The sequence below is a fragment of the Vipera berus genome (genome assembly GCF_964194415.1).
Source record: "Vipera berus genome assembly, chromosome: Z".
Lineage (NCBI taxonomy): Eukaryota > Metazoa > Chordata > Lepidosauria > Squamata > Viperidae > Vipera > Vipera berus.
Window position 1 is genome coordinate 63,191 of NC_138205.1, and position 24,787 is coordinate 87,977.

The window sequence follows — 24,787 nt, forward strand, 5'->3', positions numbered from 1 at the left end:
GTCCCTCGAGCCTCACGGCTACCCCCTTACAAAGTCCCGGCTCCCGAACCTCGGCAGTCTGCGGGCTGACGACTCTCGCTCCTTTGCGCCTGGCTCCGGCCGTCCGAGCGCCGACTGCGCCTGGAGGGCAGGTAGAACTGGGGAGAGAAAGAGCGGCACGTCGGGGCCTGGCAGCACGCGCGCTCCCCGGTTCTTTCCGCTGAGGCGGAGAGGCCCTCCCCGTTCCAAGAGGGGCGCCTCTCTCCGGCAGGCCAAGGCAGTAAGGCGAGCCTCGCTGCCCGCCCGCCCGCGCCCCTTCCTCACCAGAAAGACGGCGTTGCTGACCACGCAGAGCAGGACCGCGCCGCCCAAGAGCCGGGCCACCACGTCGCCGACCTCTCGACAGAGGCTTTGCTGCCAGGACATAGCTGCCGGTGCCCGCTCTCCGGCGGGCTGGAGCGCCACGGGGGACGGGGAGGCATTGTGAGCCCGCGTGAGCTCACAGGGCGAGGGGAGGCAAGAAAGCCGGCCCACCCGCCGGACCGCCTCGCCCCGCCGCAACGGAAGGAGCTGCTGCACCTCCCGGGCACAAGGGATCCGGGCTTATCATTGATCGAATCACTGAATCAAATGAAGATTCGAATCACTGGATTAAGATCCCAGGCGGGGCCACTTCTTCGTGGCACACCCACACCCCTCGGCTCACGCCTTCCAAGTCAGCGGTATCAGCCCTGAAATGAGGCTTCCTTCGGACAGGGACCCTGTTCGGGAACCCCGAATTTCCCGACAGCAGCGCCTCCCTCGTTTACCGCCTAGGGCCCCGGGAGGGGGACCTCTGGTGAATTCCAGACGGGGAAGGAAGATCCATTTGGAGCCCTTGGCGAGCTCCGACTCCCCGCTCCCGGCCCTCCCCGCTTTCCCGATTCGTGTCGGGTTTGGCGAGCCTGCGGGCGGAGCCTCTTGAAATCAGTACCCCAGACGACCCCCTCCCTTCCGGAAAGGCCCTACTGGCTGCCCGCTACCGCCCCGCGCTTCGTAGCGTCCGACAGAGCGGTTGGAGGCGTAGCCGTCGAAGAACCACTCCGGGTGCATCAGCCCAGAACCCCCGGGAAGGGGAGCAAGCAGGCGTAACCTCGGCAGCAACAGGACGGGAGACGAAAACGTCTGGCCAGGAAGGAAAAAAACCTCTATTGGGGGTTAATTGGGGTTGGGGATCCCTGGGACCCCGCTGGGGGGAGCTGATCTCCACCCTCTTTCACCTTCTGCTGAGCTCCTGCATCCTCTGTTGCCACCAGACGATTTGGGGTTTCGGAGTGGTGGTGTAAATTAACATTACTCCTGGCACCGAGATTTAACAAAAGCTGCCTCTGCCTTGATGGGAGCCAGTGCCAAGATGGCACCACGAAAAGCAGAGGCCCCCCTCCTGGCACTCTGCCCTCCCCCCCTTCCTCCAGCCCCAGGCATCTACCTGTAAAGAAGCAGAAGCTGTGTTCTTGTTTTCCCAGGACCTCCACCCCTGCTTCAGGCCATTTTCTGATACTGCTGACCCATCACCCCACCTGCATTTTAGTAGCACGGTGCACAGGTGTTGGTGCTGGCCAGAGACCCCCAGTCCTACTCTTTGGCTTCCACCCTTTTGCACCAGCTCTGACCACTTGGCCCTGTGAGTGTGGGAACAGGCAAGGATGTCCATGAAGACAGCGCAGTCCATGTGCAACTCCCGTTCTGCAAAAAAAAAAGCATCCCCCCCAGTAAGCAGGCAGGTGATGCAGACTAGAGGGTGGGGTTAGGGTGTCCTGCCCCTCTTTTCCAGAGGTGCCTCCCCTGATGGATGGTTCAGGCTATTTGCAGAATGCTGGGCAGAAGAGAAAGCACAGGGGTCTGTATTAGGAAGCACATTCAGAAAAACACATGGCAGCCACCAAACAATTGTCTTCTGGTCTCTCTCACACACACATACCCCCCACACCCTCCTAATGCCCGCTTTGGGGGTGCCTGCCTCCCTGAAGAACCAGCTTTTTACAAGTCTAGGTTACACAGAAGCGTTCCTGTCACAAAAAAGAATGCAAATGTTTAGTATTTTTTTAAAAAAAGAAACTTGACAATGAAGCTTCCAGAGTATGGTCTTAAAAGCTGTCCTAGTTTAAAATTAGATTTCACTTTATAATTTTTCTAAACTGCAGCCTTCTACAATTGTAATTTGTACTATTCTGCAGTATTCTACTACAGTAGATAGATGATAGATAGATAGATAGATAGATAGATAGATAGATAGATAGATAGATAGATGATAGATATAGATTCCGTTTGTTCTTAATAAAGCTAATCACACATTTTTGCAAGCAATTTCTGCTGATTTTTCTTGAAAGACATCTTCTGCTTTCTGCCCTGGTGCTGGTGCTGCTGCAGCTGCTTCAAGTCTGCTCAGGAAGGAGCAAGGGAGAAGCTCCGGAGAGCAGCAGCAGCAGCAGCGGCAGCAGCCAGGGAGGCCCCTCCCTCCAGTGTCTGTGGCCTCCTCACGGGTCCCACTCCCTGGCTGGGGAAAGTGCTGTGAGATCCCTTGGGGAGAGGCTTCCAGGAGCGCCACAGCAATCTTCATGCCACTCTTGCAACACCTCTGGCAGGAGAGAGTCAACCTCTTCTTGCTGGCCTTAAGAGACCGTTGTGTGGCCATACAGAAAGAGCCTGTCATTGCCCAGAATGCAGAAGTTGCCTGAAGTTGCCTGTCTGGCTCCCCTCTTCCTACCCCAAGGCTCATGTTCCACAGCAACTACTCCCAAGACCTTTGATCCTGGAGAGAACATTCTGCCCAGCAACCATGATTTCCACTCTTTTTCAAAGAGGTGGCCAAGGACAAGGGATCCCCCTGAAAAGGGGCAGATCCTCTCCAGCCAGGAGCAGCTGTCATGATGGGAGGGGCGGCAGAGGAGTGGTGTTCTCCCTGAGTGACAGGGAGCAGCTAAGTGTTTAGAATCCCTCCCTCTGCCAAGTATGGGGCCCGCCTGGCTGCCACTTCCTCTTGTGCAGTTCCCCCTCTGGATGCACTCAGCTTCAGGCTCCGAGAGGCACAGGATTGCTCCGTGGCCCAGCTGGCCTGCTTCCCACAGACTATCAGCTGCCGCAAGGGGGGGGGAGCAGCATTGAGCCCCTTGCAAAATCTCCAGCCCACAGCAGCTGCCCCTGGGCAGGGCAGCAGGCAGTGTGGTCCAGTGTGGAACTCATGGGCTGCCCCAGTTCCTGCAAGGGAGCGCCACTCGAAGTCCATCACAGGAGGAGCTGCAGCTTCTGGTCCAAATTCATTCCCAGTCTTTGGAGCTGCTCCCCATGTGTGGGTGGGGATTTCTAAGAGGGTCTCCCTTCCACTTCCCACAAGGGGTCAGCAGAGAGATCCAGGAAGGTCAGAGGACTAGGCCTCTTGCAGGCATTTATTTTATTTATTTATTTTATTTTAATTCCATTTATATCCCGCCCTTCTCCAAAGACTCAGGGCGGCTTACAAGCTTAGCAGTAGCCTTCATTCTATGTATATGCCTGCTTATTAGGGCTTTCACACACACCCCAAGCGGCATTATTACAAAGTCAGCTTAATTGCCCCCAACAATCTGGGTCCTCATTTTACCTACCTCGGAAGGATGGAAGGCTGAGTCAACCTTGAGCCTGGTGGGATGCGAACCTGCACTAATTGCAGGCAGCTGGTGTTACTTAAGGAGGCATTAGCCCACTGCTCCACCAAGGCTCTTTAGGAGAGAGGGAGAGAGGGAGAGAGGGAGAGAGAGAGAGAGAGAGAGAGCCCAATCCTGGCTACGAGCCAGGAAGGACCCTGGCCTTGCACTGGAGCTGACGGCCCTTGGACTCCCCCACAAGCCTCTGCAGGGGAATCTCTGCAAGGCTGGAACCAAGCGGGGGCTGGGCTAGTGAAAGACTTTCTTGGAAGCCCCGTGGATCAAATCTGCTGGTGACCAAACCAAGCCTGGCCAGCACTCGGCATGGATTGCGACCTCCTCTGGAGTGGTGCAAGGAAAGGGGTGAGCGACACGGAGCACACACTCAAGATAGGTGTTCATGGATTGGGAACTTTGTATCTGCTCCCACCTGTGCCGTCTTGGGGGACCCTCCTGTAAGAGATACAGCAGTGAGATCCAGGCCTCCCTGGCAAAAAGTCGGAGGCTCCCTGGAGGGAGAGAACAGAAGCCCCAGCAGAAAACCTCCAGGCTGCCGGCAAAGACCCCAAAAACGGAGGCGGGGAAGGAAGACGCCACCGCCCGCCAGGCCTGGGGCGGGAGAAGCCAGAAATAGCAGCGGCCGCCCTCAGACCCATCTCTCCTCCACGCGTGCGGGGCGGCGGGAGGGGGGGCTGGGCGAAGGTCAGCGGCTTGCTTGGAGCCCTTCCCGGTGGGTTTGGGGCCAGTCCAGGCCACTCCCCCACCCTGCGCCGACTCGTTTGACCGGCTCCGATTCGCCTAGACCAGCCAGCTTACGGGCGGCCGGGGCGGGGCCTCGCGGAGGGGGGGAGGAGGGGGAGCTCGTCTCTCCGTGATAAGCTGCAGCTGCCCTCGGCGGCCAACCTGTAGGAGCCCGACCCCGTCGCGCTGGCCATGTGGCTGCGGTTCGCCCCGCTGCGCCTGCCGCTCCGGCGGCGCCTCCAAACGGCCGCCGTCCTCCAGTGGGTCTTCTCCTTCCTGGCGCTGGGTGAGGACGGGACGGTGCCGGCGGCAGCGACAAACTTGGCTGTGTCCCGGCCGCGGGGGAGGTCGCAGGAGAGGCAGCGCTGGCCGGCGGTCGTGGCCAGTGCGGGGCGGCGGGCCGACGGCCGCGAAGGGAGCCCGAGGCGGGGGCGGGCGGGCAGTTGCAGCGCCCGGCTCGGCTCTTGCGGGCGGCGGCTCGCCTTGCTTCGCGCGGGTCTGTCTTCCCAAACCCCGACTGCTCCAGCCCCGCAGGACACAGCCACTTCCTCTCAGCTGGGGCTGTCCGCGGGCGGGAGTAGCAGTAGCGGCGGGCTCCTGAGCATGTTCAGAGTGCCGCAGCTGCCGCTGCTCGGGGGCTGGCGAGGCGGAGAAGAGGGTCACCCGCTGCCTCTCTCGTAGCCCAGTGCTGCCTGGGGCTTTACCTAGTGCTGCTGCTCGGGGACGGCTGGCTGCTGGCGCTCGGCTACGCGGCCTGGCTCTACCTGGACTGGGAGACGCCGTCTCGAGGAGGGCGCCGCTCCGCCTGGGTCCGCGGCTGGGCCGTCTGGCGATACTTCCGGGACTATTTCCCCATCACGGTGAGCAGAGGAACCAGGAGGCTCCTGGTGCTAGCGGGGGGGGGGTCGGGCTTGGCGGGACACCCACTTTCTCTCTTCGAGGGGCGCCGGCTCCACCAACACGGCCTTGGCAACAAACCGCTGCGGGCCGTGAGAACGCGGGGCTCGAAGCGGTGCTGGAACTCCTTGGGGAGAACCACCCAAGCGCGGTGCGGGTCGCCCTTCTTTAAGCGCACGACCTAATCCTCGGCTCCTCCCCCATTGTCAAGCTGGTGTTGCTCCGTAGCCCCCCTTCCGCAAATGCCATCCTTTCTGCGTCCCCTTTTTAGACTAAGCTTATATTAAAAGGCATAAACCTTACATTAAAAGGCAATTTGCGGGCGGGCGGGGGGGGGTAGACTTCCGTCCCTGGACAGCTTAGCTGGGCCTGGAGAAGGAGGGGTGAGACAGAAGGGGACCTGGGTTGGCCCAGACGGGGTGCCTGGCGAGGAGGATGTATCACACACACACACCCTGCCAGGTAGCTGCCGGAGAGTGGATGAAAAGCCTCCAAAGAGAGCGGAGCCAGGAAGGGAGTTTAAAAGGTCTTGGTTTAATAGGCAAACAGGGACCATGAAAATCTGATATGAAGTGATCCACTGATTTCATGATTTGGGAATCATTTGCAGTAGAATAAAACACCACATCCCATGAAGCAGTTTGGATGGCAGCTTTAATAATTAGGCCACCCTTGAAGAGCATAGTTCTCTGACCTTTTGCATTTTCTTGGGCTGTTAGTTTTCACTTGTGTATAAATGTTGTAGTAAATATTGTTTTGCTTATAAATATTCTAAAATAAATAGTGCCATTTTTTAAATTGGTAGCCTTAAGATGTAACTAACAGCCAGTGAGAATTCAGGCAGCTGTGCTGCTGGATTGTCAAATTTACTAATTTCCTTGATCCTCCTCTTCTGCATCCGTTTTCGCAGATCTAGACCGTCCTGTCTGTAACTGCATCATGAATGTGCTAGCCCCAAATGTTTTATTGGCATGAAATTTCCTCCTGTTTGGGCAGATCAGGATGTGTTTTTATTCTGAACGTTTTTTGTTGGTGGTAGTGTCTCCCACTAAGTCCGCCAAAGCTTTTGTGAACTTCAGTTGCCTTCCAAGTGCTCCTAGAGAGAGAACCCCGAGGCAGTCTTGAAAATGACTTTTGGCTGAAGCTGCCCCCCCCAAAGTATTTGGGGTCCACCCCTCATCTCTTTCAGGCCTATTGAGCTTAAGGTTGTGCTTCCAGATCTTTTATTTTCTGCATCCTTAAAGGCAGAGCTTGGTTCAGCTATGCTCCCCAGTCACACACCTCCGCCCACCTGCCAGGCTGAATGGCATCCAGAGGGGGAAGCTGGGCAGAGCGGAGAAGCAGTCCTGGGTGTTGGGCCCCGGCCTTAGTCTTTGCGGCCTCCCTGTGGGGACATCTCTTTCCTTTCAACCTTTTTGGCTTGGAAAAATGCAAGCAGCCTCGGCAACTCCCCGGGGGTGTGTGTGTGTCATCCTGGGGTGGAGCGCTGCAGGGTCCGTCACCTGTGGGGCCACTGCCTCAATTCCAGTAATGCCTCAGTAATCTCAGCACTCATCTTTGACTGACTGTTTCTGCTCTGCTTTCTTTCCCCGCTGGCAGCTGGTGAAGACGGCAAAGCTGGACCCCTCCCACAATTATATCTTTGGTTTCCACCCCCACGGGATCCTGGTAGCTGGCGCCTTTGGGAACTTCTGCACCGAAGCCACGGGGTTCTCCCAACTCTTCCCAGGGCTAACCCCCCATCTCCTGATGCTGCCCTTCTGGTTCAAGGTCCCCTTCTTCCGCGACTACATCATGAGCGGGGGTGAGCTCTTTAGGGGGCATCTGGGTGCAAAGGGGCTGCAAGGCAGCGAGGATGGCCAGAACCATCACACTCTGAGCCCCTCTGCGTTTTTCGTTCTAGGACTGATCTCTTCAGATAAGGCCAGCACTTCCTACCTCCTTGGTTATGAAGGGGGCGGGCAGGTGGCCGTCATCGCCGTGGGTGGCCCGCCTGAGTCACTGGACGCTCGCCCGGGGGCTCTGACCCTTCAGCTCCACAGCCGCAAAGGCTTCATCAAGATGGCCCTACGACACGGGTGAGGGGCAGGGGGCCTCTGGGAACACTGCAAGGTGGGGGTGGGAGACCTGGGCATGGTCAGGACTGGGTCCAACTAGCAGGACGGTCCTCCCTCTGACCAAGGCTCGGCCCTCCTCCTTGCAGAGCAGCGTTGGTGCCAGTCTTCTCCTTCGGGGAGAACGAGCTCTTCAATCAAGTGTCCAACCCGCGAGGCTCCCTCATCCGCAGGCTGCAGGAAGGGCTGCAGAAGGTCATGGGGCTGGCCCTGCCCCTCTTCCACGCTCGGGGCGTTTTCCAATACAGCTTTGGCCTGCTGCCCTTCCGGAGACCCATCTACACAGTTGGTGAGTGTGTCTGTTGCGGCTCTTGGCGCCGAGAGGATGCTGGGCTGGTCAGTTGCCAGGGAACTGTTTGGATCCATCAATCGTGGCTGCCCATGACAGAAAGGAGCCCCTCTGGGGTGGGTTTGCCCCCGCCTTGGGCAACCGTCTGTCTCCTAGCACTTTGCCCCATATATGCCAGCATTTCTCCCAGTTGGAGGTCAGACAAACTGACTTCCCTTGGGGGATGCAACCGCCAGCTGCTGGACTGTGTGTTGCAATTTGCTCAGGGCCAGCCCCTCACTAGGGCAGCAGCCTTGGACTTTGGTTGGGGAGGAGGGCTGGAGATTGGTTCTCTCTCCCTGTTGCAATGCTGTGGGACAAGGCAGCTCAGGCGCTTGACCACGTGAAGTGGCAGTGCTGATGTGGCTGGCCATTTCCAGCAGACACTCTGCTCCGTGCCCTCTCGCTAATTCTGTGGGGTGTAAGGCCCATTCTGGGCCACGTGGCACTCTCCAGGATCCCTCAAGACTGAACGCTGGCCTTGCCTGCCTGGGCTGAGGCTCTTCGCAGTGATGGGGGGAAGCCCTGCTCAGTAGGTCTTCCCTGTGCATGGGAGGCTGGTGCTCCTGCAGCCCAAGCCTCTTCGGAGGGAGGAGGGGGCTACGGCTACTGAGAGGAGCGGGGGAGGAGGAAGGAGCATTGGGGCTGCTTAGCCCCCTTGGCTGCAAGAACTGGCACTCCTGGGTCTCTGCCACCCCTCATTCAATTTTTCATGTCTTGCCTGCCCCCCCCGTCAGTGGGAGCTCCGATTATGGTGCCCAAGATGCCGCACCCAACCCGGGAAGCCATTGATGAGCTGCATGAGACGTACCTGGAGAAGCTGACTCAGCTCTTTGAGGAGCACAAGGCCAAGTATGGGCTGCCCCAAGACAAGCACCTGACGCTCACCTAGCCCGCCACGCAGGGCCAGCCTGGGCCACGGAGGGGCAACACCTGGGCCAGGCGAAAGGACTGCGCAGCTGCAGGAGGAGCTGGCTTTCACCAAAGATGCTCTGGAGCTGTTGGGTTAAAGCTTCCCTCGTGGCCAGGCAGCATCGGAGTAGTGCCCAGAGGATGGCTGGGAGCAGAGCTCTTGACCCTGCAGAATTGGCATCAAAGGGTGCTGATGCCAAAGCACGGAGGGCAGGCACAAGGCCCGCCTTAAAAGCAGCCTTGTTCTCGGGACTCTTGCGTGGAGGAGGCTGAACTCCTGGGTTGCTGCCGCACAAACAGTGTTGTGTGTCGTGCACTCGACTGTGGCATTTCCTTTGGAAGAAATAAAGTGGAGCACTCAATGCTGTGAAGGGTAGATGAAGCCCGGGGATGGCGGGGCTTGGGGGGGGCAGGAGCCAGGGAGATCTTCAGCCTTCCTCCCGCCTGCATTCGGGGCTGCCGGAGAGCAAGAACCGCCACCGGTAGCCAAAGCCGTGAGAGCCAGAAGGAAGAGGGCGGGTCTGGGATAGATGAGGGCATCTGAGCCGGGGCTGACCTAGCGGGCGTTGAAGGGCAGGGATCCAGACGGGAGAGGCCGGGGCTGGTTTTTCATCTAGCCCTGGTGCTTGCAGCCATCCTGGTAGGAAGAGGCCACCCTGCTGAAACCCCTCAGAGAAAGGAGTGGGGCTCCTATGGGCCTGTTTGGGATCGGCTGCTCCGGAGCTGCTGCACCAGCCAGTGCAGGAGAACTTGCTGGGCTGCTGGCATCTTGGGCATCTGGCAGGAGGAGGAGCGCCCGCTGGGCGGGGCAGCGCCAGAGAGGCAGCCAGCAGGTGTGGCCTGGACCTGGGCAAATGAGTCCCAGAGCTCTCTTGCTTACCTTTTCCAGCCAGGCTGCCTCTTACGAACTGAGCACCTCAGCTTCCCAGAAAAACCATGAAAAGTGGGGAGGGGGCTATTGAAAGGGGAGCAGCCAGGGCCTGTGAAAGGGCTCCAGCAGGTAGGAGCCAGCCCAAGAGCAGCTTCCAGAATTAGCCATGCTCTTCATCTCTGGCAAGTCAGCGGTCAGTGATCGTGGGGGGGGGGGGGCTTGCCATCTGGCAGGCAGTCTCCATGCCTTCATGAGGAATGCCCTGTCCTGCGATCCTGGCTTGGTGGCAGCAGTCCAGCCCCACAGAAAGGTGTCTGAGCCAAGGCCCTCTCAAACTGCTGTGCCTGCCCCCCCCCGGTTGTTTCCAGGATCCCCTGACATAGGAGGAGACCAGCCTCGAAGCCCCCTCCTCAGAGCAAGCACAGGAAAGAGCTTGGCTCCGTTTCTTGTCCAAGGGGGCCTGTCTCCCCCTTGGTCAGAGAGGTTGGGTGACCTGTGTGGCAGGAACTGGGGGGGGAAAGAGACGCTTAGCCTGCACAGAACTGCAGGGAATAATTGGAAGAGGGGGGGCAATGCAGAGTTGCAAGGGGCATTTGAGGGCCTTGGCAGGACTGGGGGCAGGGAAGCACCCGTGAAGCCAAAAACCTGGGGCGAGGGCAGAATCTCCAGTGGGAGCCCAGGGAGGGGGGTTGATGGCAGGCTTGGCAGCTACACACACACATCCTCTGCTCCCCACAGGCCTCAGGAGGAGGAAGAACCCTGGTTGTTCTGGGAGGCAAGGAGAGATCGGGGAGGGGATGTCTGCTTGGCCAGCAAGGAAGGAAGAGGGTTGTTGGGGTGCACGGAGGCCCTTAAGGGGCAGCCCAGTTGTCCCAGAGCCCAGGAGTTTGGCCTTGTGGGGCTTCAAGTGAGTCCCTGAGCTATGCTGCTGGGAGGGGGGGGCGGGTTAGTCCCTGCATCAGCATGGAGCTTGCTTGGGGTGCCAGAGACTAAACGGGGTGGCGGGAGGAATGTGGGGCACCGCCCCCTATGGGGATCTGCTGTGGATGGGCCTTTGGGGAGCCGTGGTTCTGCCTGGCCTTGGGGCAGGGGCTCCCCAGGCGCTCTGTCGTGGCCCAGCGGGGGGAAGACCTTGGCAGCCACGGAGGAAGCCACCGGGCTGGGTGGGCAGAACTGCAGGGCTGGGCCGAGGCTGGCCGACTTGCTGGGAAAGGTGGCCAATGCGGGGTGGGGGGGTGGGGTCCCCTTTTCTTGTCCTCTGCCTCTCAGACAATCTTGGAGGGGTGCAGCAGTGCAGGGGAGACAGAAGGCTTTGATCCAGATGCCTCCCCCCTCCCCTCTTGACAGCTGCAGCTGACTTGCTGCTGGTGTCCTGGGCTGCACCGCTCGGCAGCAGCCAGGGCTGGGTGTCCAGAAGAGGCATCTGGGGCGCCTTTGGCGACCACATCCATGGGATTCCCAGCCCTGCGTCCGGCTGGCCGGAGCCATTTCCACAGCCAGGCTGAGTGACCCCCAGGGCGGGGAGGGGGGTGCTCAGCTGCTGCTGCTCCCCCCTCTGGCCAGATTTTGCAATTACGTTCGCCCTGGGGGAAGTCCACTCTCCAGGCGTCCTGGGGCAGAGCATTATGGTGCCTCATCCCGGGTGCAGCACAGCCTCTGTGGAAGAGTGGCTCAAGGTGCTCTTTGGGAGCCCCACCTGTCTCTGGAGAGCAGGACAGCTGCAGCAGCCCCGGGCGGGCGGGCTGGCTGGCTGTGGTGATTCCGATTATTTTTATTTATTTTTATTTTAATCCCATTTATATCCCGCCCTTCTCCGAAGACTCAGGGCGGCTTACAATTTAAAGTACAAATCAATGTGCTTAGCAATAGCCTTCATTCTATGTATATGCCTGCTTATTAGGGCTTTCCCCCCCCCCAGTGGCATTATTACAAAGTCAGCTTATTGCCCCCAACAATCCATTATGGCCATCCAATTTTTTTTAACTCCCGGCTACTCCCTAGGGGGACATCTGATGGATTTCTTTGGGATCCGGAATCCTAGGGATCTGATTGGCTGGCCAGTCTGGGGAAGCCGGCTGAATCCATGTGTCTGGGGTGGGTTATGTTGTGGGGCCTTTCAAGAGGGAGCATGGGAGGGGGCAAAGCCTCTTTAGAAGGAGGTGGGGGTGGGGGGTGGAGGTCCCCAGTGATGGGCTTTCTCTGGGTCGCATTTGTGGGGCTGCCCTGGATTGAGAGGCGACTGCAGGGGGGGGTGTCAATTGGGGTCTGATGGGATGGGACAAAGAGAGCAACCGCGTTTGGCCAGGAGGGGGCGCAGTCTCCCTTGTACGGGCTGGCCCAGAGCAGACGGGGCCCAGCCGAGGGAGGGTTTGGGATCTGTCCCTGCCTCAAGGCCGGGGCTGCTGCCTCCGCTGCTGCAGGGTTCCCCCTCCCCCCAAAACCCAGGCCGGCTTGGGTGCGAAGGAAGGCAAGGGAACCTTTCAGCATGTGCGGCATGCGCTCCCACCTTGGACTCCATAAAGCCGTTGGCCGTCTCAGGTGCTAAAAATTAAATGGAGGTAGGACTATGGGAACGGGGGGGGGGGCAATCTTTAACTCACACCACATTGGAGAAGTGAGGAGTCTCATCTCCAGCTTAGACTTTGGGTGGGTGGGGGGGGGAAACCTGGGCATGAAGGTGTCTCCGCCCAGCCCTGAGCCTTGCTGGCGGCTGACCTTTGACCCCCCCTTCTGAGCCCATCCGACCTTCAGGGACTGCATGGAGGAGTCCTGGTTCCTTGAAGGGAGCTAAGTGGGGGACGAGTGGTGGGGGGCAGGCAGCCCAGCTCCCCGCAGGGCCCGGGCGGCAGGGAGGCGGGCCTTGTGTGGTGGCCTGACCCTGCCTCCCTCCTTATCTGCTGGCGGCACCTGCTCTCCCAGGTCGCCTGCCTGCCTGCCTGGAGGCCAAAGTTCAGCTGCGGTTGTCTGGAGGACGTGGAGCCACGATGGAGGGGCGGGTGGGCGCCTTTCTCCCCCCCAGGGGTAGGTCCTTCCCCTGCAGCTAGGCGGAAGGAGCAGGCAGGCTCTGGACAGCCTGGGCAGCGACCCAGAGCCTGGCCCGGGGACTCCACCCAGCCATCCCCCCCCGCATGGCCGCTTCCATGTTCCACCGCCCAGATCAAGGGGGGGGGGCGTCGTGGCTGCTCCGGGACTGGTGATCCTTTTGTATCCCCCCACAGGTCAGCTGGAGAAGATGACCCTGCGCAGGCAGCTGGAGGCCCTCAGCGTCCTCCAGTGGGTGCTGACCTTCCTCTTCTTCGGTAGGAGCGGGTGGGGGGAGCCTGTGGGCACAGGCTACCTTCCTTCCTTTTGGGGGGAAGGTGGCCCCTCAGAGCAAAGGGGCCTGAGGTCTCATGCTTCCCGGGGGCCGGCCCAAGGACTTTCTGAGCTCGGGGGCCCTCACCTACTTTCTCAGTCTTGCCTCTAGGAGGGAGGCATGTGGGCGGGGTAGGGGGCCCATGTGAAGCCTGCCCTTCCCCCACCCCAGGCCTCTTCTTCACCCTGCTTCTTATCTACCTGCTCTTCACCTCCTTCTGGTCCCTGAGCGTGCTCTACTTCATCTGGTGGATTGTGGACTTGGACACCCCCGTGCAAGGTGCTGAGCTCCCCCCGGAGTCCCCCCCCTCTTCCCCAGCCCAGGGCTGCCCACCTGGCCTTCTAGCTGCCAGGCCCCTTCCTGGTTCTCCTGCAGAAAGGCGGGGGCCCTTGCTGTGTCTCCCCAGGGGGGCAGCATTCGAGCTGGGACCCCAGATCCCCTTTCCTATGGGATGCGGTTGTGGAGGGTGGGAGGAGGGGGCAGGGAAAAACAAGAACTACAGTGCTCTGCGAGGGCTTTTAGCCACGCCAGTTCCCCTGGGGGAAGCTGGGTCTGGACCAAAGTCAGTCCCCCTCGCCCCCCCCCGCCCCGGTCCAGCAAACCCAGCCTCCTCCCTCCATCAGAAGGCCAACACGGAGAGGCAGGACTTGTGGGGAGCCAGACCCCACTGTTCCCCTTGCAGGACCACCCACCCACGCTCGGCCGCTGTGCTTGTCCTGGCAGGAGGCCGTCGTAGTGACTGGATGAGGCGCTGGAAGATCTGGGAGCTGCACAGGGACTATTTCCCCATCAAGGTAGGAGGAGGCGGGGTGGTGGCGCAGCGGCTGGTCTACTTCGAAGGGACCCAGCCCCGTGCAGCCCCCCCAAAAGAGCTGCTTCCCGCTGGACCCAGTTTAAGGGGCTGGCGTGCCTTTGGCCAGTGTCCGAAAAGCCAAGCAGGGTGCCTCTGGCGGGGCGGGAGAGCACCAGGAAAGGCCCCAGCTAAAAACCTGCCCCAGCCAGCAGCACAGGTGCGGGTGGAGAAAGGGCCACAAGACCAGCTTCTTGATTTCTTGGAAAATGGGGAGCAGATTAAGGGTGGGACAGTTAGCCTGTGGAACTCATTGCCACTTGCACTGAGGGAGGCTCCGCCCGTGGGTGGCTGGCCACCAGTGCGGGAAAGACCAGGCAGCCCGACAGCGGTCCTCTTCTCCCCCTGCTCTCTTCTCCCCAGCTGGTGAAGACTGCCGAACTGCCGCCCACCAAGAATTACGTCCTGGGCTCCCACCCCCACGGCATCATCTGTGCGGGAGCCTTTTCTGCCTTCAGCACGGAGGCCTGTGGCATCTCCCGGGCCTTTCCCGGCCTGACCTGCAGCCTGGCCCTCCTGGCTGGTCTCTTCTACCTGCCCGTGTACCGCGAGTACATGATGAGCGCAGGTGGGAAACCTTTCTCGCCCCAGCCCGAGACCCCCCCCCCCCGTCTGGTTTCTCGGCCAATGTTTGAGGGCCACGTCCTTTAAACCTCCAAGGCCAGGGGCCATCTGTTCTGGCATTTTGTGGTTTGGGAGATTTTTTTTGGGGGGGGGCTGCTGCAGTGACCCTCTCTTTGGTGTATTTGGGTCACAACCTTGAGCTAAGAGAGGACCCGTCCCCCGCCTTGGACCTTTCTGCTTTTGACCAGGATGTTTGTCCTTGGGAAGGCCGACTAAGGGAATCTCCTTGGTGGGAGGGGAGGGGAGGGAGGGAGGGAGGGAGGGGGAGGTCAGGAGCCCCCTAAGCTGGCAGGCAGAGGGCAAAGACGGCTCCAGGTGCCCCGTTTGTCCTCCAGAGGCCTTGGTTGGCCCAGGGTGGGGAATGCAGCCACCATGGGAAGGGGCACTAGTGTCATGCAATGAAGTGGATCTTCCCCCCCCCCAACTTAGGGATCGCCCCTCCCACCTTCCTTGTCCCATTCCAGGGATGGTGCCAGTCAGCAAGAAGTCCCTGGACTTCCTGCTCCGAACGGGGCCTGGACACGCGGTGGTCATTGTGGTGGGCGGGGCCTCAGAGGCCCTGGACTGCAACCTGGGCCAGCAGCGGCTGCATCTTTCAGGCAGACGAGGCTTCGTGCGGCTGGCACTGCAGCACGGGTGAGGGTCTCCTTGCAGCCTCGGCTCCTGGAATGGGCGGGCTGGGGGCACATTTTGGGGGGTCCCCGACTTCTTCACCTATTGGAGGAAGAGGTCTCTTCTCTAGGCTGAGAGAGCCCAAAGTGCAGAGCCCCACTCGGGGCGCACGGGGGGGGCCCTGTGCAGAATCTCCCCATTTTCTGTTTCCAGCGCAGACCTCGTCCCCGTTTTCTCCTTTGGAGAGAATGACATTTTCCGGCAGCTGCAGTTCCCCGAGGGCAGCCTCCTCCGGCGTCTCCAGCTTGGCTTCAAGCAGCTGACCGGCTTCGCTCCCTGCCTTTTCGTGGGGCGCAGCCTCTTCTTCAGCCGCTGCTGGGGGCTCCTGCCCCATCCATCCCCCATCACGGTTGTGGGTGAGCCTGGGATCTCCTCCCCCTCTCCGGGCTGTGGGAAGACAGCCTGCGCTGGCAAGGCAGAGCCAGCCTTCGGCTGCACTCTCTCTCTCACACAGACACACAAACGCACACATTTTCTCTCTCATTTGCAGTGGGGAAGCCGATCCCTGTCCCTTTGCGCCCACACCCCAACCCGGAGGAGGTGGACCACTACCACGCCCTCTATGTCCAGGCACTGCAGCGACTCTTCGAGGAGCACAAGGGCCACAGCGGCCTCTCCCCCTCGCAGCAGCTCTTCATCACCTAGGGACCCCTCCCCGGCAGGGGAGCCAGGCGCCTGTCTCTGCTGCAGGCTCAGGCGGGGGTCCCCTCTTCCGCTCCCCAGTCCCAATAAAGAGTGTTACACACCTTGTGCCACCCACGTCTGGTTTCTGCATACAGTGGGTGTGGGGCTGCTCTGGAACCCAGCGGCCGTGCCAGTTGTCAGAAGTGGACACGGGGAGCTTGGGCCAAAGGAGGCTACGGAGGAGGCCAGAGGCCAGGTGCCCCTCCTCTTGGCTGGAGACTTTGCTGGATGGGGAGGGCAAGCTGCATGTCAGCCGGGCCTCACCCAAGTGGACTTCAGCAAGGCATTTGGCAAAGTACATCACAGCTTCTTGGTAAGAAAGAACAATATGGGGTAGGCAGGATCATCACCAGATGGATTCGTAGCTAGCTGACCAATCACACTCAACGTATAATCCTCAATGGAACTACATCTACATGGAAGGAAGCATGCAGTGGGGAACCCCAAGTTTACCTCTTGAGCCCAGTTCTCTTCAACATCTTCATCAATGATTTAGATGAGGGGATAGGGACTCGTCAAATTTGCAGACCGCACCAAGCAGGGTGGGGGTGGGGATCACTAACTCTTTGGAACATAGATTCGAGTTTGAGAAGGATCTTGACAAACATAAACACTGGACCCTATCAAAACACAATTCGGCCATGAGAAAAGTGAGGTTTTACACTTAGGCCAGAAAAGCCAAATGCACAGACACAAGGTGGTGCCTGGCTCAACAGCAGCAACTGTGAGAGAGATCTAGGAGTCCTAGTGAAGAAACAATTAGATATGAGCCACCAATGTGCTACAGCTGCGAAAAAGGCTGACGCTGTCCTGGGCTGACTCAACAGAGGGATAGCCTGATCACAAGAAGCGATGACAGGGCTTTATACTGCACTAGTGAGGCCACACGTGGAAAACTACATACGGATCTGGTCACCACAATATAAAAAAGATGCTGAGCTCCAGAAAAAGTGCAGGAAGGAACCATAGAGAAGATAAAGGGTCTGGAGGACGAATCGCACAATGAAGGGTTGAGGGAATGAGAGCTATGTGTAGCCAATCAAAGAAAACATTTTTGGGGGGTGGGGACACGATAACTGTCTTCCAGTATTCGAAAGGCTATCACCCAAAAGAAGAGGCTGACTTACACTCCCCCTACCAGAGAGCAGGAAAAGAGCTAATGGGTGGAAGGTTATTAAAGAGAGACGCAACCTAGAAGGAGGGGAAAGATTTCTGACAGAACAATCCCTGGAATGGTGGGTGCCCCATCGCTGGAGGTGTTCAGAAATAGACCGGGCAAACCATTTGACCGGGATGGTGGTACACACCCTGCCTTGAGCAGGGGGTTGGACTAGAAGGCCTCCAAGGTCCCTTCCACCCCAGGATTGCATGTTCTTTGTTCTAAGTGGGGGACCCAGGAGAGAGGCACAGCCGACGGGTAGGGATCAGCAGACATCCCCCGCCTGCCACGCGCTCCATTCTCGTTGACCCCTGGAGGGCAGCGGGGGGGCATCATTGGGGGGGCTCTTCCCTTTGACCCGCTAACCGCTAACCCTTCGGCCGCGCTACCGTGCTGTCAATCGGCAGGCGCTTTGCCCCGCGGTGTCTCTGCAGGGTTTGAATCTGAGCCAACGCGAAAGGGCCGCCCTCAAGGGATGCCCTGCGGGGGGAAGGGCCGTCGCCCCCGCTGTCTTCTTCCGCAGCGTTTGGGGCCGGCCGGGAAACATCTGGCGCGTCTCTATTTCCGAGCGCTGCCATCGCTTTGCAGCCAGCGGCGCCGCCGGCCTCCAACCCGCAAAATGAGTCGGCGGCTAGCAAAAGGGGAGAAGATCGCCAAGAAGGCACCGCTGGGATTCGAACCCAGGATCTCCTGTTTACTAGACAGGCGCTTTAACCAACTAAGCCACGGCGCCACCCGCCGGTTTGCATCCGCGCGGTCCGGGCTGTTCAGTGCAAGCTGGCATAAGTATGTCGCAAAACCCGGCCAGGAGTTTTATAGTTGGACGGGACGGAGACGGCCCAATCCTGGAGCGGAGTTTCAAAACCAAGAAGCAAACCGCCCGAGCAGGAAACGGGAGCCGGTATAGGAGGAGGCGGAGGCCCCTTCGAGGGCTGGGGAGCGGGCGCCGCGCGGGGGCCCGACTGCTCGTGGGATCCCCACTTCCCCAGGACCTGAACTTCAGCCCCTCGCAGCTCCCCTGTCGGACGCTTGCGGATCAGGGCTGCTGCTGCTCCTTGATCAAGCGGAGCCGGCTTCCCGTCCCCCCAGCGATACTCTGCAGGCTCCGTCTTTCCCCCGAAGGGCCCAGGAGCGAGCACTCCCCCCTCCTGCCGGTGTCGGCGCAGCCCGGAGTAAAAGGAGGATTTTGACCCCGACGTGATTCGAACACGCAGCCTTCTGATCTGGAGTCAGACGCGCTACCGTTGCGCCACGAGGTCGGCAGCGGGCTTCTTCCGGCAGCCTCCCCTGTGGGCCTGGCACCTCCAGCTCGGGCAGCAGGCGAGGAGCCTCGCGCGGGCCTTGAGCGGAGGCAGCCCGGCTACCCAGCACCCCCCAACGCCCCCCCCCCCGGAACCAGCCCCTGCGGCACCCCCGTCCCGCCTGGAGAGAGGAGCCAGCGGGAGGCGCAGACGCGGCTGCAGAGACCGGCCCAGCGGCTGGAGCGGGAATCGTGGGGGGCTGGTCAGGGGAGACTGCCCGTAGGCGCGCCCGGCGGGACGGAGAAGGCGGCGAGACATAGGGGTATCCTTGGCGCGGGCTCCCCGCCGTCCTCGCGAGGAGCTCCGGTGGCCGCGGCAGACCATGCGGAGATGCTTCGGGGTCGTTTGGCTGCCTCGGTTCATGAAGCGGAGCTGCCAGCCGCTCCCCCACCCCCGGCTACACGAAAGCGGGCGCTCCCGGAGTAACGGACGCCTTCTCTGCTTCGGGAGCCCGGCGCCTCTGTCCGTTCAGCTTCGCCTAGCGGTCTGCGGGGCGGCTTTGGACCTATGGGGACTGGATGGGGGAGGGGCGGATTCCCCGGTGCAAGGAAGCCAGCCGCATATCAACATCCAGGTTCAACCCCCAAAGAATCCGGTGGATTCCGTCCCACCCGGGGTCTCCGTGCAAGTTAATAGTCCGTGGAGTGGCTTTTAACTTACTCGTTAATGCCCTGGAGAACGGCTCACCCAGGAGTTTAAAAACAGCTCTGCCTGTCAGAATCAGGCCAGACCCCCCCGCGCCCCAAATGCGAGGCCGAGGCCACTGTGGGCCCTTCAAACAGGAGCGGGCCACGCCGTCCCCAAGTGCGCCTCTCCGGCAGGTTGGTGGCGCAGCTCCGCGTCCAGGCGCCCCCACGGCAGCCGGATTGCTGTAACGGGCTGTCGTGCGGCTCCCCGGCCTGGATGCGCAGCCTGGTTATTTGGTTATTGATGGACTGTTTACGTGTCAACTCGTTATCGACTCTTGGGTAGCATGTGGACAAATTTTCTCCATGACGCTCTGTCCCTAAACTGATTTTTCAGCCCTTTCAATTTATGTTCCTCCTATCTCCACAGTAAGTGGTGCTCCTCTTCCTCCTCTCGCCCTCTTCCTCCTTTCCCAGCATCCGAGCCCCGCCAGAGGTCGGGCTGGGCCTTCGCCTTCTGTGCCCGGAGTGGGGCCGTTGGTGCCTCCAGTACCAACGGCCCCACTTTGGTGAGCCATCGGTGGCTTTCTGGGCTGCGCAGTCTTCTCATTCTCCCAGACCAAAGTCCGAAATCCCTACCTTGCTTCTGCCCATAAATATAATAAAATAATAATGAATAATGAAATAATGAAATGAAACGCCTGGAATGCGGCTCTGACCCAGCCGTGCAGATGCACCTTGTTTTATTTAGCTGGGCTGAGGCGCTCGACTCAGGTTCCCCCGCTCCTCTCCAGGGCTTGGAGAAAGCAACTTCTCCTCGCTTCCCCCATCCTTGCGCCCAGCGCCGGCTCCGGTCACCAGTTAGGATGCCTTCCGGCCGGGCGAGCGGAGGGCCCAGGCCTCCCAGCCCAGCTAGGCTCCCCACTAGAGCCCGGGGTCATTAGCTCTGCCAGAGGAGGACCCGCTGCCTGCAGTGGGCGCCCTAGCCCTGTTGCGGGGTCCCGCGCCGCTCTGGAGCCTTGAAGGCAGCCGGTGCCCGGCATCTGCCACCTCGTTCGGCCTCCCACGCTCTTCTCTTGCGCCCTCTCCTCCCCCGGCGCTGACGTAGAAGCGCGCACGAGAGGGGGGAGCAGGCGCCCGTCCAAGCCGTCCGTGGGCGGGGCGGAGGGATGTGGGGGGCGAGCTAATCTCCATTCTTCCTGGGAGACGAGAAGGTCTTTGGGCGCAAAGGACCGACGCCGGAGCTTCCGAGCAGGTGCGCCATCGGCTCGAGGCTCGCTCTGCCCTTCTGCGCTTCTTCAGCAGGTATCTTGGCGGCGCCTCCCTGCACCGGCCTGTCGGCCTCCGCGGGCGTTGGGGGAGACGGTTGCGGGGCTCCTGGGGGGATTCGGCGTGAGGCGCTGGCCCCCCTCCCCTCCCTCCTTTCTGCCGCCGAGGCCGGAGTGGAAGTTGGCTGCGGCCGGCAGCTCCAACAAGCGAGGAAGGCCTCGGCGGCGGCGGGGGAGGCAAACGACGGGGGAGGGGGGGCAGCCGGCTTTCTCCTCGCCTCCCGTTCACTCCCCGGGAGGGATCGTCTCCCTCCGGCCGCAACCTCCCGGAGCTCTTTCCCCCGCAAAGGGCCGGCCAGGGGAGGATGGCTGGCTGGAGCGGTGTTTGGTCCGGGGGTCTCCTTGGCTCTCCGAGCCCCGCCCTGCAGGGTTTCCCAAGGAAGGATGACAGCTGCGCTACCCTTCGTGCCTTTTCTGTTTCCAGGGCTCATCACCTGAGCAAGGGAAGGCCCTTCTCCCTCCCCCCCGCCCCCCCTGTGTGTGAGAGAGAGAGAGAAAGAGAGAGAGAATGCAAGGAAAAGGGGGAGGGAAGAGCAATGTAGCCCGCACTCACACCGATTTTGTCAGGCAGGCTTTGTGGGCCAGTTCACCTGCCAGGGAAGGAAGCCTGGAGTGAGGAAGGTGAGGCTGAAGTTCCACTCTTGTCTTAAGAGGGTTTTGACTGAGGGGCTCCGTCAGCCAGGAGAAAATGGTGGGGAAACAGGACAGAGGTCACACCAAGGGCATTGGGCTGACGGCCTCTGCCCAGCTCTGGGGTCAGAAGAGCAGACTTTGGTTGCATCCAGCCATCTCCAGCCAGCGGCTTCTCTCTCTCTCTCTCTCTCTCTCTCTCTCTCTCTCTCTCTCTCTCTCTCTCTCTCTCTCTCTCTCTCTCTCTCTCTCTCTCTCTCTCTCTCCCTCCCTCTCTCTCTCTCTCTCTGAAAGCTCGATGCCCCCCTTCCCTTGGTCCATGCTCTCCCTTTGAGATGGTGGCTGCATGGATAACAAAAAGTAATTTTTGCTGAAGCTTTGACTGTCACAAATTCCCTGGATCTGCCGGATGTAAGGGTGAATATGCTTGCTTCATCCAGATCCCGAGGCTGCGTTTCCCCCAAGGCACAGCCTGTATTGTGACGACGTGTCTCCCTCCCCACTTGGTTGTAGGGCGCCAAGTGGGGCTTCTGTGGAAATCTGCGGGAAGCAGGAAGGACCAGCTATGCAGAGATGACCAGATGACTCACGGGATCATGGAGCCGCCTTCTCTTGCTAGGCTTATGTCCATCCCCAATTCCTCTTCTCCCTCTCCACCCTCCTTCTCCATCCCACCCGAGAGAACCTGTCTGCACCCTACCGGAGGCCAACCGGGCTGCTTGCAGAGGGCTGCTGTGGGACTCCCGTCCGTGGCCCTTCCTTGGGTGTTTATGGAACTCTGTGTCCCTGCAGCCACCGTTGCCTCTGCAAGCCATGAAATTGGAAAGTGCCGCCGACTCGCAGCTGGAGTTCGCCATAGCCACAGAAAGAGATTTTGAGGAGATCCTGGCCATCTCCAAGGGGATCTACGGGGGCCTCGACTACCTCCCAAGCCGCTACCATGCCTGGATCCATGAGCCAAATCGCACCGTTGTGCTGGCCAAGAAGAACGGCGTGGTGGTAAGGGCCCGTGCGAAGCTGGCTCGCTGCCTCTCCTCCCCCAACCCTTCAGCGGGGTGGGTGGGTGGGTGGGAGAGGCTGGTGGGGAGCAGCATTGGTCAGTGGAACAAAGGGACCTGGATCCTTTCCGAGGGAAAGGGGCATGTGGCCTTTGGCTGCCCAACCTACTGCCTCTCCAAGGGGATGGCCCCGGGACCCCTAGCCTCCAGATGTTCAAGGTGCACTGCCACATCCTCCTGTTTCCAAGAGGGCTGGCATTAGAGTGGAGTTGTGGATTTGTCCGCTACTCTTAGGAGGGGTTTACAGAATTTTTGGTGTGCCCCCCTTTTAGTGGAGAGCCCAGCCGAGCTTACAGTCCTGACAAACAACTTGGCCCTAGAATGGGAAGTAGCCCCTAAGGCAGAAGGGGAGACGTGACCTTGCCCTTTCTTATGCGCATATATTGTGTCCAGTAATGGTCCCAATTACTTTTGTCAGGTTATGGAAGGAACAACCTGAATTTGAGAAATAGTTTCTAAACGTGCATTGCCCCAAAAGCATTTGGCTGGAGGCCAGATTGGGTTAGCCCTGGAGTCCCTTTTGTGTTCTTCAAAATGGAAGAAGAGACAGTTCTGAAGCAGAAATCCAGAATGTTTCCAAAGCTGTAATGCGGCTGTTTTACTTTATCTGCCACACTTGAATGCCCCCCAAAAAAACCTTGGGAAGGAATACTCAGGCCAAGGCAGGCACTCGCCAAGCACTGCTTAGATGCCCCCCCATTTCAGAAGCTGGAGAAGAAGGACCCTCAGGAGAAACCCCTTCCCCTCTCCTTCAAAGCAAGCTGTGCTTCCACGTTCACTGGACTTTTCACGTAGGTGCCAGGCGGGGCTCTGGTCCCCATCAAGGAACCTGGGGGGCTTCCTTGGACAAGTGCAGTGGGGCTGATTAGAGTTTGGATCCCGAGTGTCCGTGTTTCATGTGGAGCCAGGGCCTCTCCCATGCTTGCTCCACCCATCGGACCTCTTGGAAGTTGACCCCCTGCTCCTCGCCCCCCCCCGCAATCTGCCCCCAGATAGGGCTCCAGTCGGTCTACATCATTGATGCGGGCGAAACCGCCCTGGTGGAGGGACTGCGCGTGGCACCCTGGGAGCGTGGCAAAGGCGTGGCTGGGGTCTTGCAGCGATTCTGCTCCGCCATGGTGAAGGAGAAGCATCCGGAAGTCAAAGTGTCACGCCTGACCCGGGATGACAAGCTGGGCCCCAAGGACTTGAGGAAGTATCGCATCATTGCGAAACAGGTAAAGGGACACCCTGCTCTGGAACGACCTGTCCCTTCTGGGGGGGGGGGGAGGTTGAGGAGGGGGGCGGGACCAAGTATACCAAAGCGCTGGGGCTCTGTTCCTGAACCAGCTGGGCCTAGGACAGGTGGATGCAGGACCCTTGGGAGAGAGGGTGCCGGTCGCCTGCCCCAGTTGAGAGCGCGGACCTGAGCCCAGGGCTCAAGGCCTTGGGCAGCCTGGCAAGCTGAGGTCGAGCGCTCGGCCCTTCAGCCCAGGCCGGGGGCACGGCCAGCAGGCACACTCCCCAGCCCAAGCCTGCCACCTGATGCTGCGGCCGCCTCAGCTCTTTGGGGAAGAGGCTGGGGTCTCTGTTGGGCCCCAGGCGAGGAGGAGATCCCTGCTGGCAAGCGCACCTCCATGGCCGCCCAGCTTCTCAGCCAGGAAGCCTCAGCAGCTCCTTCCCTGTGGCTGGGCCCATTTCTCTTCGCCCCCTTCTTTCCATTCCTCTTGGAAAAGGCCCTCAAGATCCACTTGGGGGGGGCAATCTACTGGCTGCCTAGGAAGCCCTCCCCAGCTGGTTGCCTTCCCTGCAGACCTGGCTTCCGGGAACGCCCCCCCCCCATTTCTAAGCTGCCTGGAGGGACAAAAGCAAATGGGGATCCAGCCAGACCAGAAGGGCCTGGAGAAAGAGCCCCCTCTCCGGGTCTGTACTGGACGGGACCCCCCTGGAAGCCAAAGGAAGCAGGGCCAGCCCTAGGGGTCTCCTCGGGCAGGATGCCAGCAGGCAGAGAAGGGGCACTTGCCATAGTGGCCCCCCCCAGCAGGCAACGGCTTGGTTGTTGCCCCGCCAGGCTCTTCCCGCCCCCCCTGAAAAACCCTCCTCCCCTTCCAGGGGATCCTTCTGGTGCGCTTCCAGGCCCAGGAGGTGCTGTCGCGGCTGGAGGCTGCAGTGCTGGCGGAGGGCGGCTTCAGCCCGGAGCCTTCGGAGCTGCTCCTGGAGAAGGAGGTGCCGGAGGTCATTCTGAAGGAGGCTTTCCGGAGGGAGGTCCTCCCCAACCAGACCATCATCCAGGACTGGCAGCCCTTCAAGGCCACCCGGAGCAACCTCGGCCTCCTGCAGAAGAAGAGCCTCTGCTGGGTGGTGGATCAGAAGGCCCGCCCGACCGTGGCCACCCTGAGCACTCAGCCCTTCTCCATCCCGCTGGGCAAGGACTGGCACTACCTGAACATCGACGCCTTTGGCCGCAGCCTGGCCCACCTCAAGAGCCAGCTGATCCATCACCTGCGCCTCCAGGTGCCCGCCCTGCGGGGAAGCGTCATGTGCCAGCTGTTCCTGGAGCCCCAGCTGTGGCTGGAGATGGCGGCCTTCTGCCAGGAGGCCCTGGGACTGGAGCTGGCGAAGGACTACACTGAGCAGTACCTGCTGGAGGCCGACATCTGAAAGGCAGAGGGCCCCTCCCTTCCCGAGCCTGCTTTGCCCACCATGGGTCTCCCCTGCCTTTCCGACAGGCCCGGTCTGTCCTCTCAGGTGGGCCCCACAGGCCATCCCGGCGGAGAAGATGCAGGCCCAGGAAGGGGACACCCTGCCCCCCCGCCCCACCCCGTTGGCTCTGCCCGCGAGGCCTGCAGCCACAGCCCTTCCCTAGGGAACAGCCCAGGGGAAGGGGAGGATGGGTGGCCTCTCCAGAGGGCTGGGCCTCAAATTGTGTCCTGAGCACTAAAGCCCCATCAGCGGAGGTTCTCTCTCTCTCTCTCTCTCTCTCCCTCCCTCCCTCCCTCCCTCCCTCCCTCCCTCCC

General features: G+C 60.4%; 3 protein-coding genes across 3 annotated transcripts; all 3 read left to right on the plus strand.

The window, feature by feature from the left end:
- The first annotated feature begins 4,494 nt into the window (after positions 1-4,494).
- On the plus strand, positions 4,495-8,980 carry LOC308678471 (2-acylglycerol O-acyltransferase 2-B-like). Its single transcript, XM_081345681.1, has 6 exons — positions 4,495-4,668; positions 5,064-5,242; positions 6,879-7,083; positions 7,183-7,357; positions 7,483-7,682; positions 8,459-8,980. The coding sequence occupies exons 1-6, from the start codon at positions 4,575-4,577 to the stop codon at positions 8,611-8,613; spliced, it is 1,008 nt and encodes a 335-aa protein (XP_081201807.1). The 5' UTR covers positions 4,495-4,574; the 3' UTR covers positions 8,614-8,980.
- A 3,508-nt stretch (positions 8,981-12,488) lies between these two features.
- Positions 12,489-15,741, plus strand: LOC308677837 (2-acylglycerol O-acyltransferase 3-like; the record flags this gene model as incomplete). The annotated part of the gene is made up of 8 exons (XM_081344534.1): positions 12,489-12,525; positions 12,723-12,803; positions 12,971-13,138; positions 13,583-13,653; positions 14,073-14,277; positions 14,798-14,969; positions 15,159-15,361; positions 15,496-15,741. The coding sequence occupies 8 exons, from the start codon at positions 12,489-12,491 to the stop codon at positions 15,648-15,650; spliced, it is 1,092 nt and encodes a 363-aa protein (XP_081200660.1). The 3' UTR covers positions 15,651-15,741.
- A 5,805-nt stretch (positions 15,742-21,546) lies between these two features.
- On the plus strand, positions 21,547-24,431 carry LOC308679066 (putative N-acetyltransferase 16; the record flags this gene model as incomplete). The annotated part of the gene is made up of 3 exons (XM_081346301.1): positions 21,547-21,732; positions 22,784-23,008; positions 23,883-24,431. The coding sequence occupies 3 exons, from the start codon at positions 21,547-21,549 to the stop codon at positions 24,429-24,431; spliced, it is 960 nt and encodes a 319-aa protein (XP_081202427.1).
- Between the last annotated feature and the right edge of the window lie 356 nt (positions 24,432-24,787).

What these genes read in the sequence shown, in the direction of transcription:
- LOC308678471 (XM_081345681.1), top strand. Translation starts at nt 4,575, where the DNA reads ATGTGGCTGCGGTTCGCCCCGCTGCGCCTGCCGCTCCGGCGGCGCCTC. An exon ending in CTTCTCCTTCCTGGCGCTGG is followed by an intron (nt 4,669 to 5,063) that starts GTGAGGACGGGA and finishes CCTCTCTCGTAG; the next exon opens with CCCAGTGCTGCCTGGGGCTT. An exon ending in GAGACCCATCTACACAGTTG is followed by an intron (nt 7,683 to 8,458) that starts GTGAGTGTGTCT and finishes CCCCCCCGTCAG; the next exon opens with TGGGAGCTCCGATTATGGTG.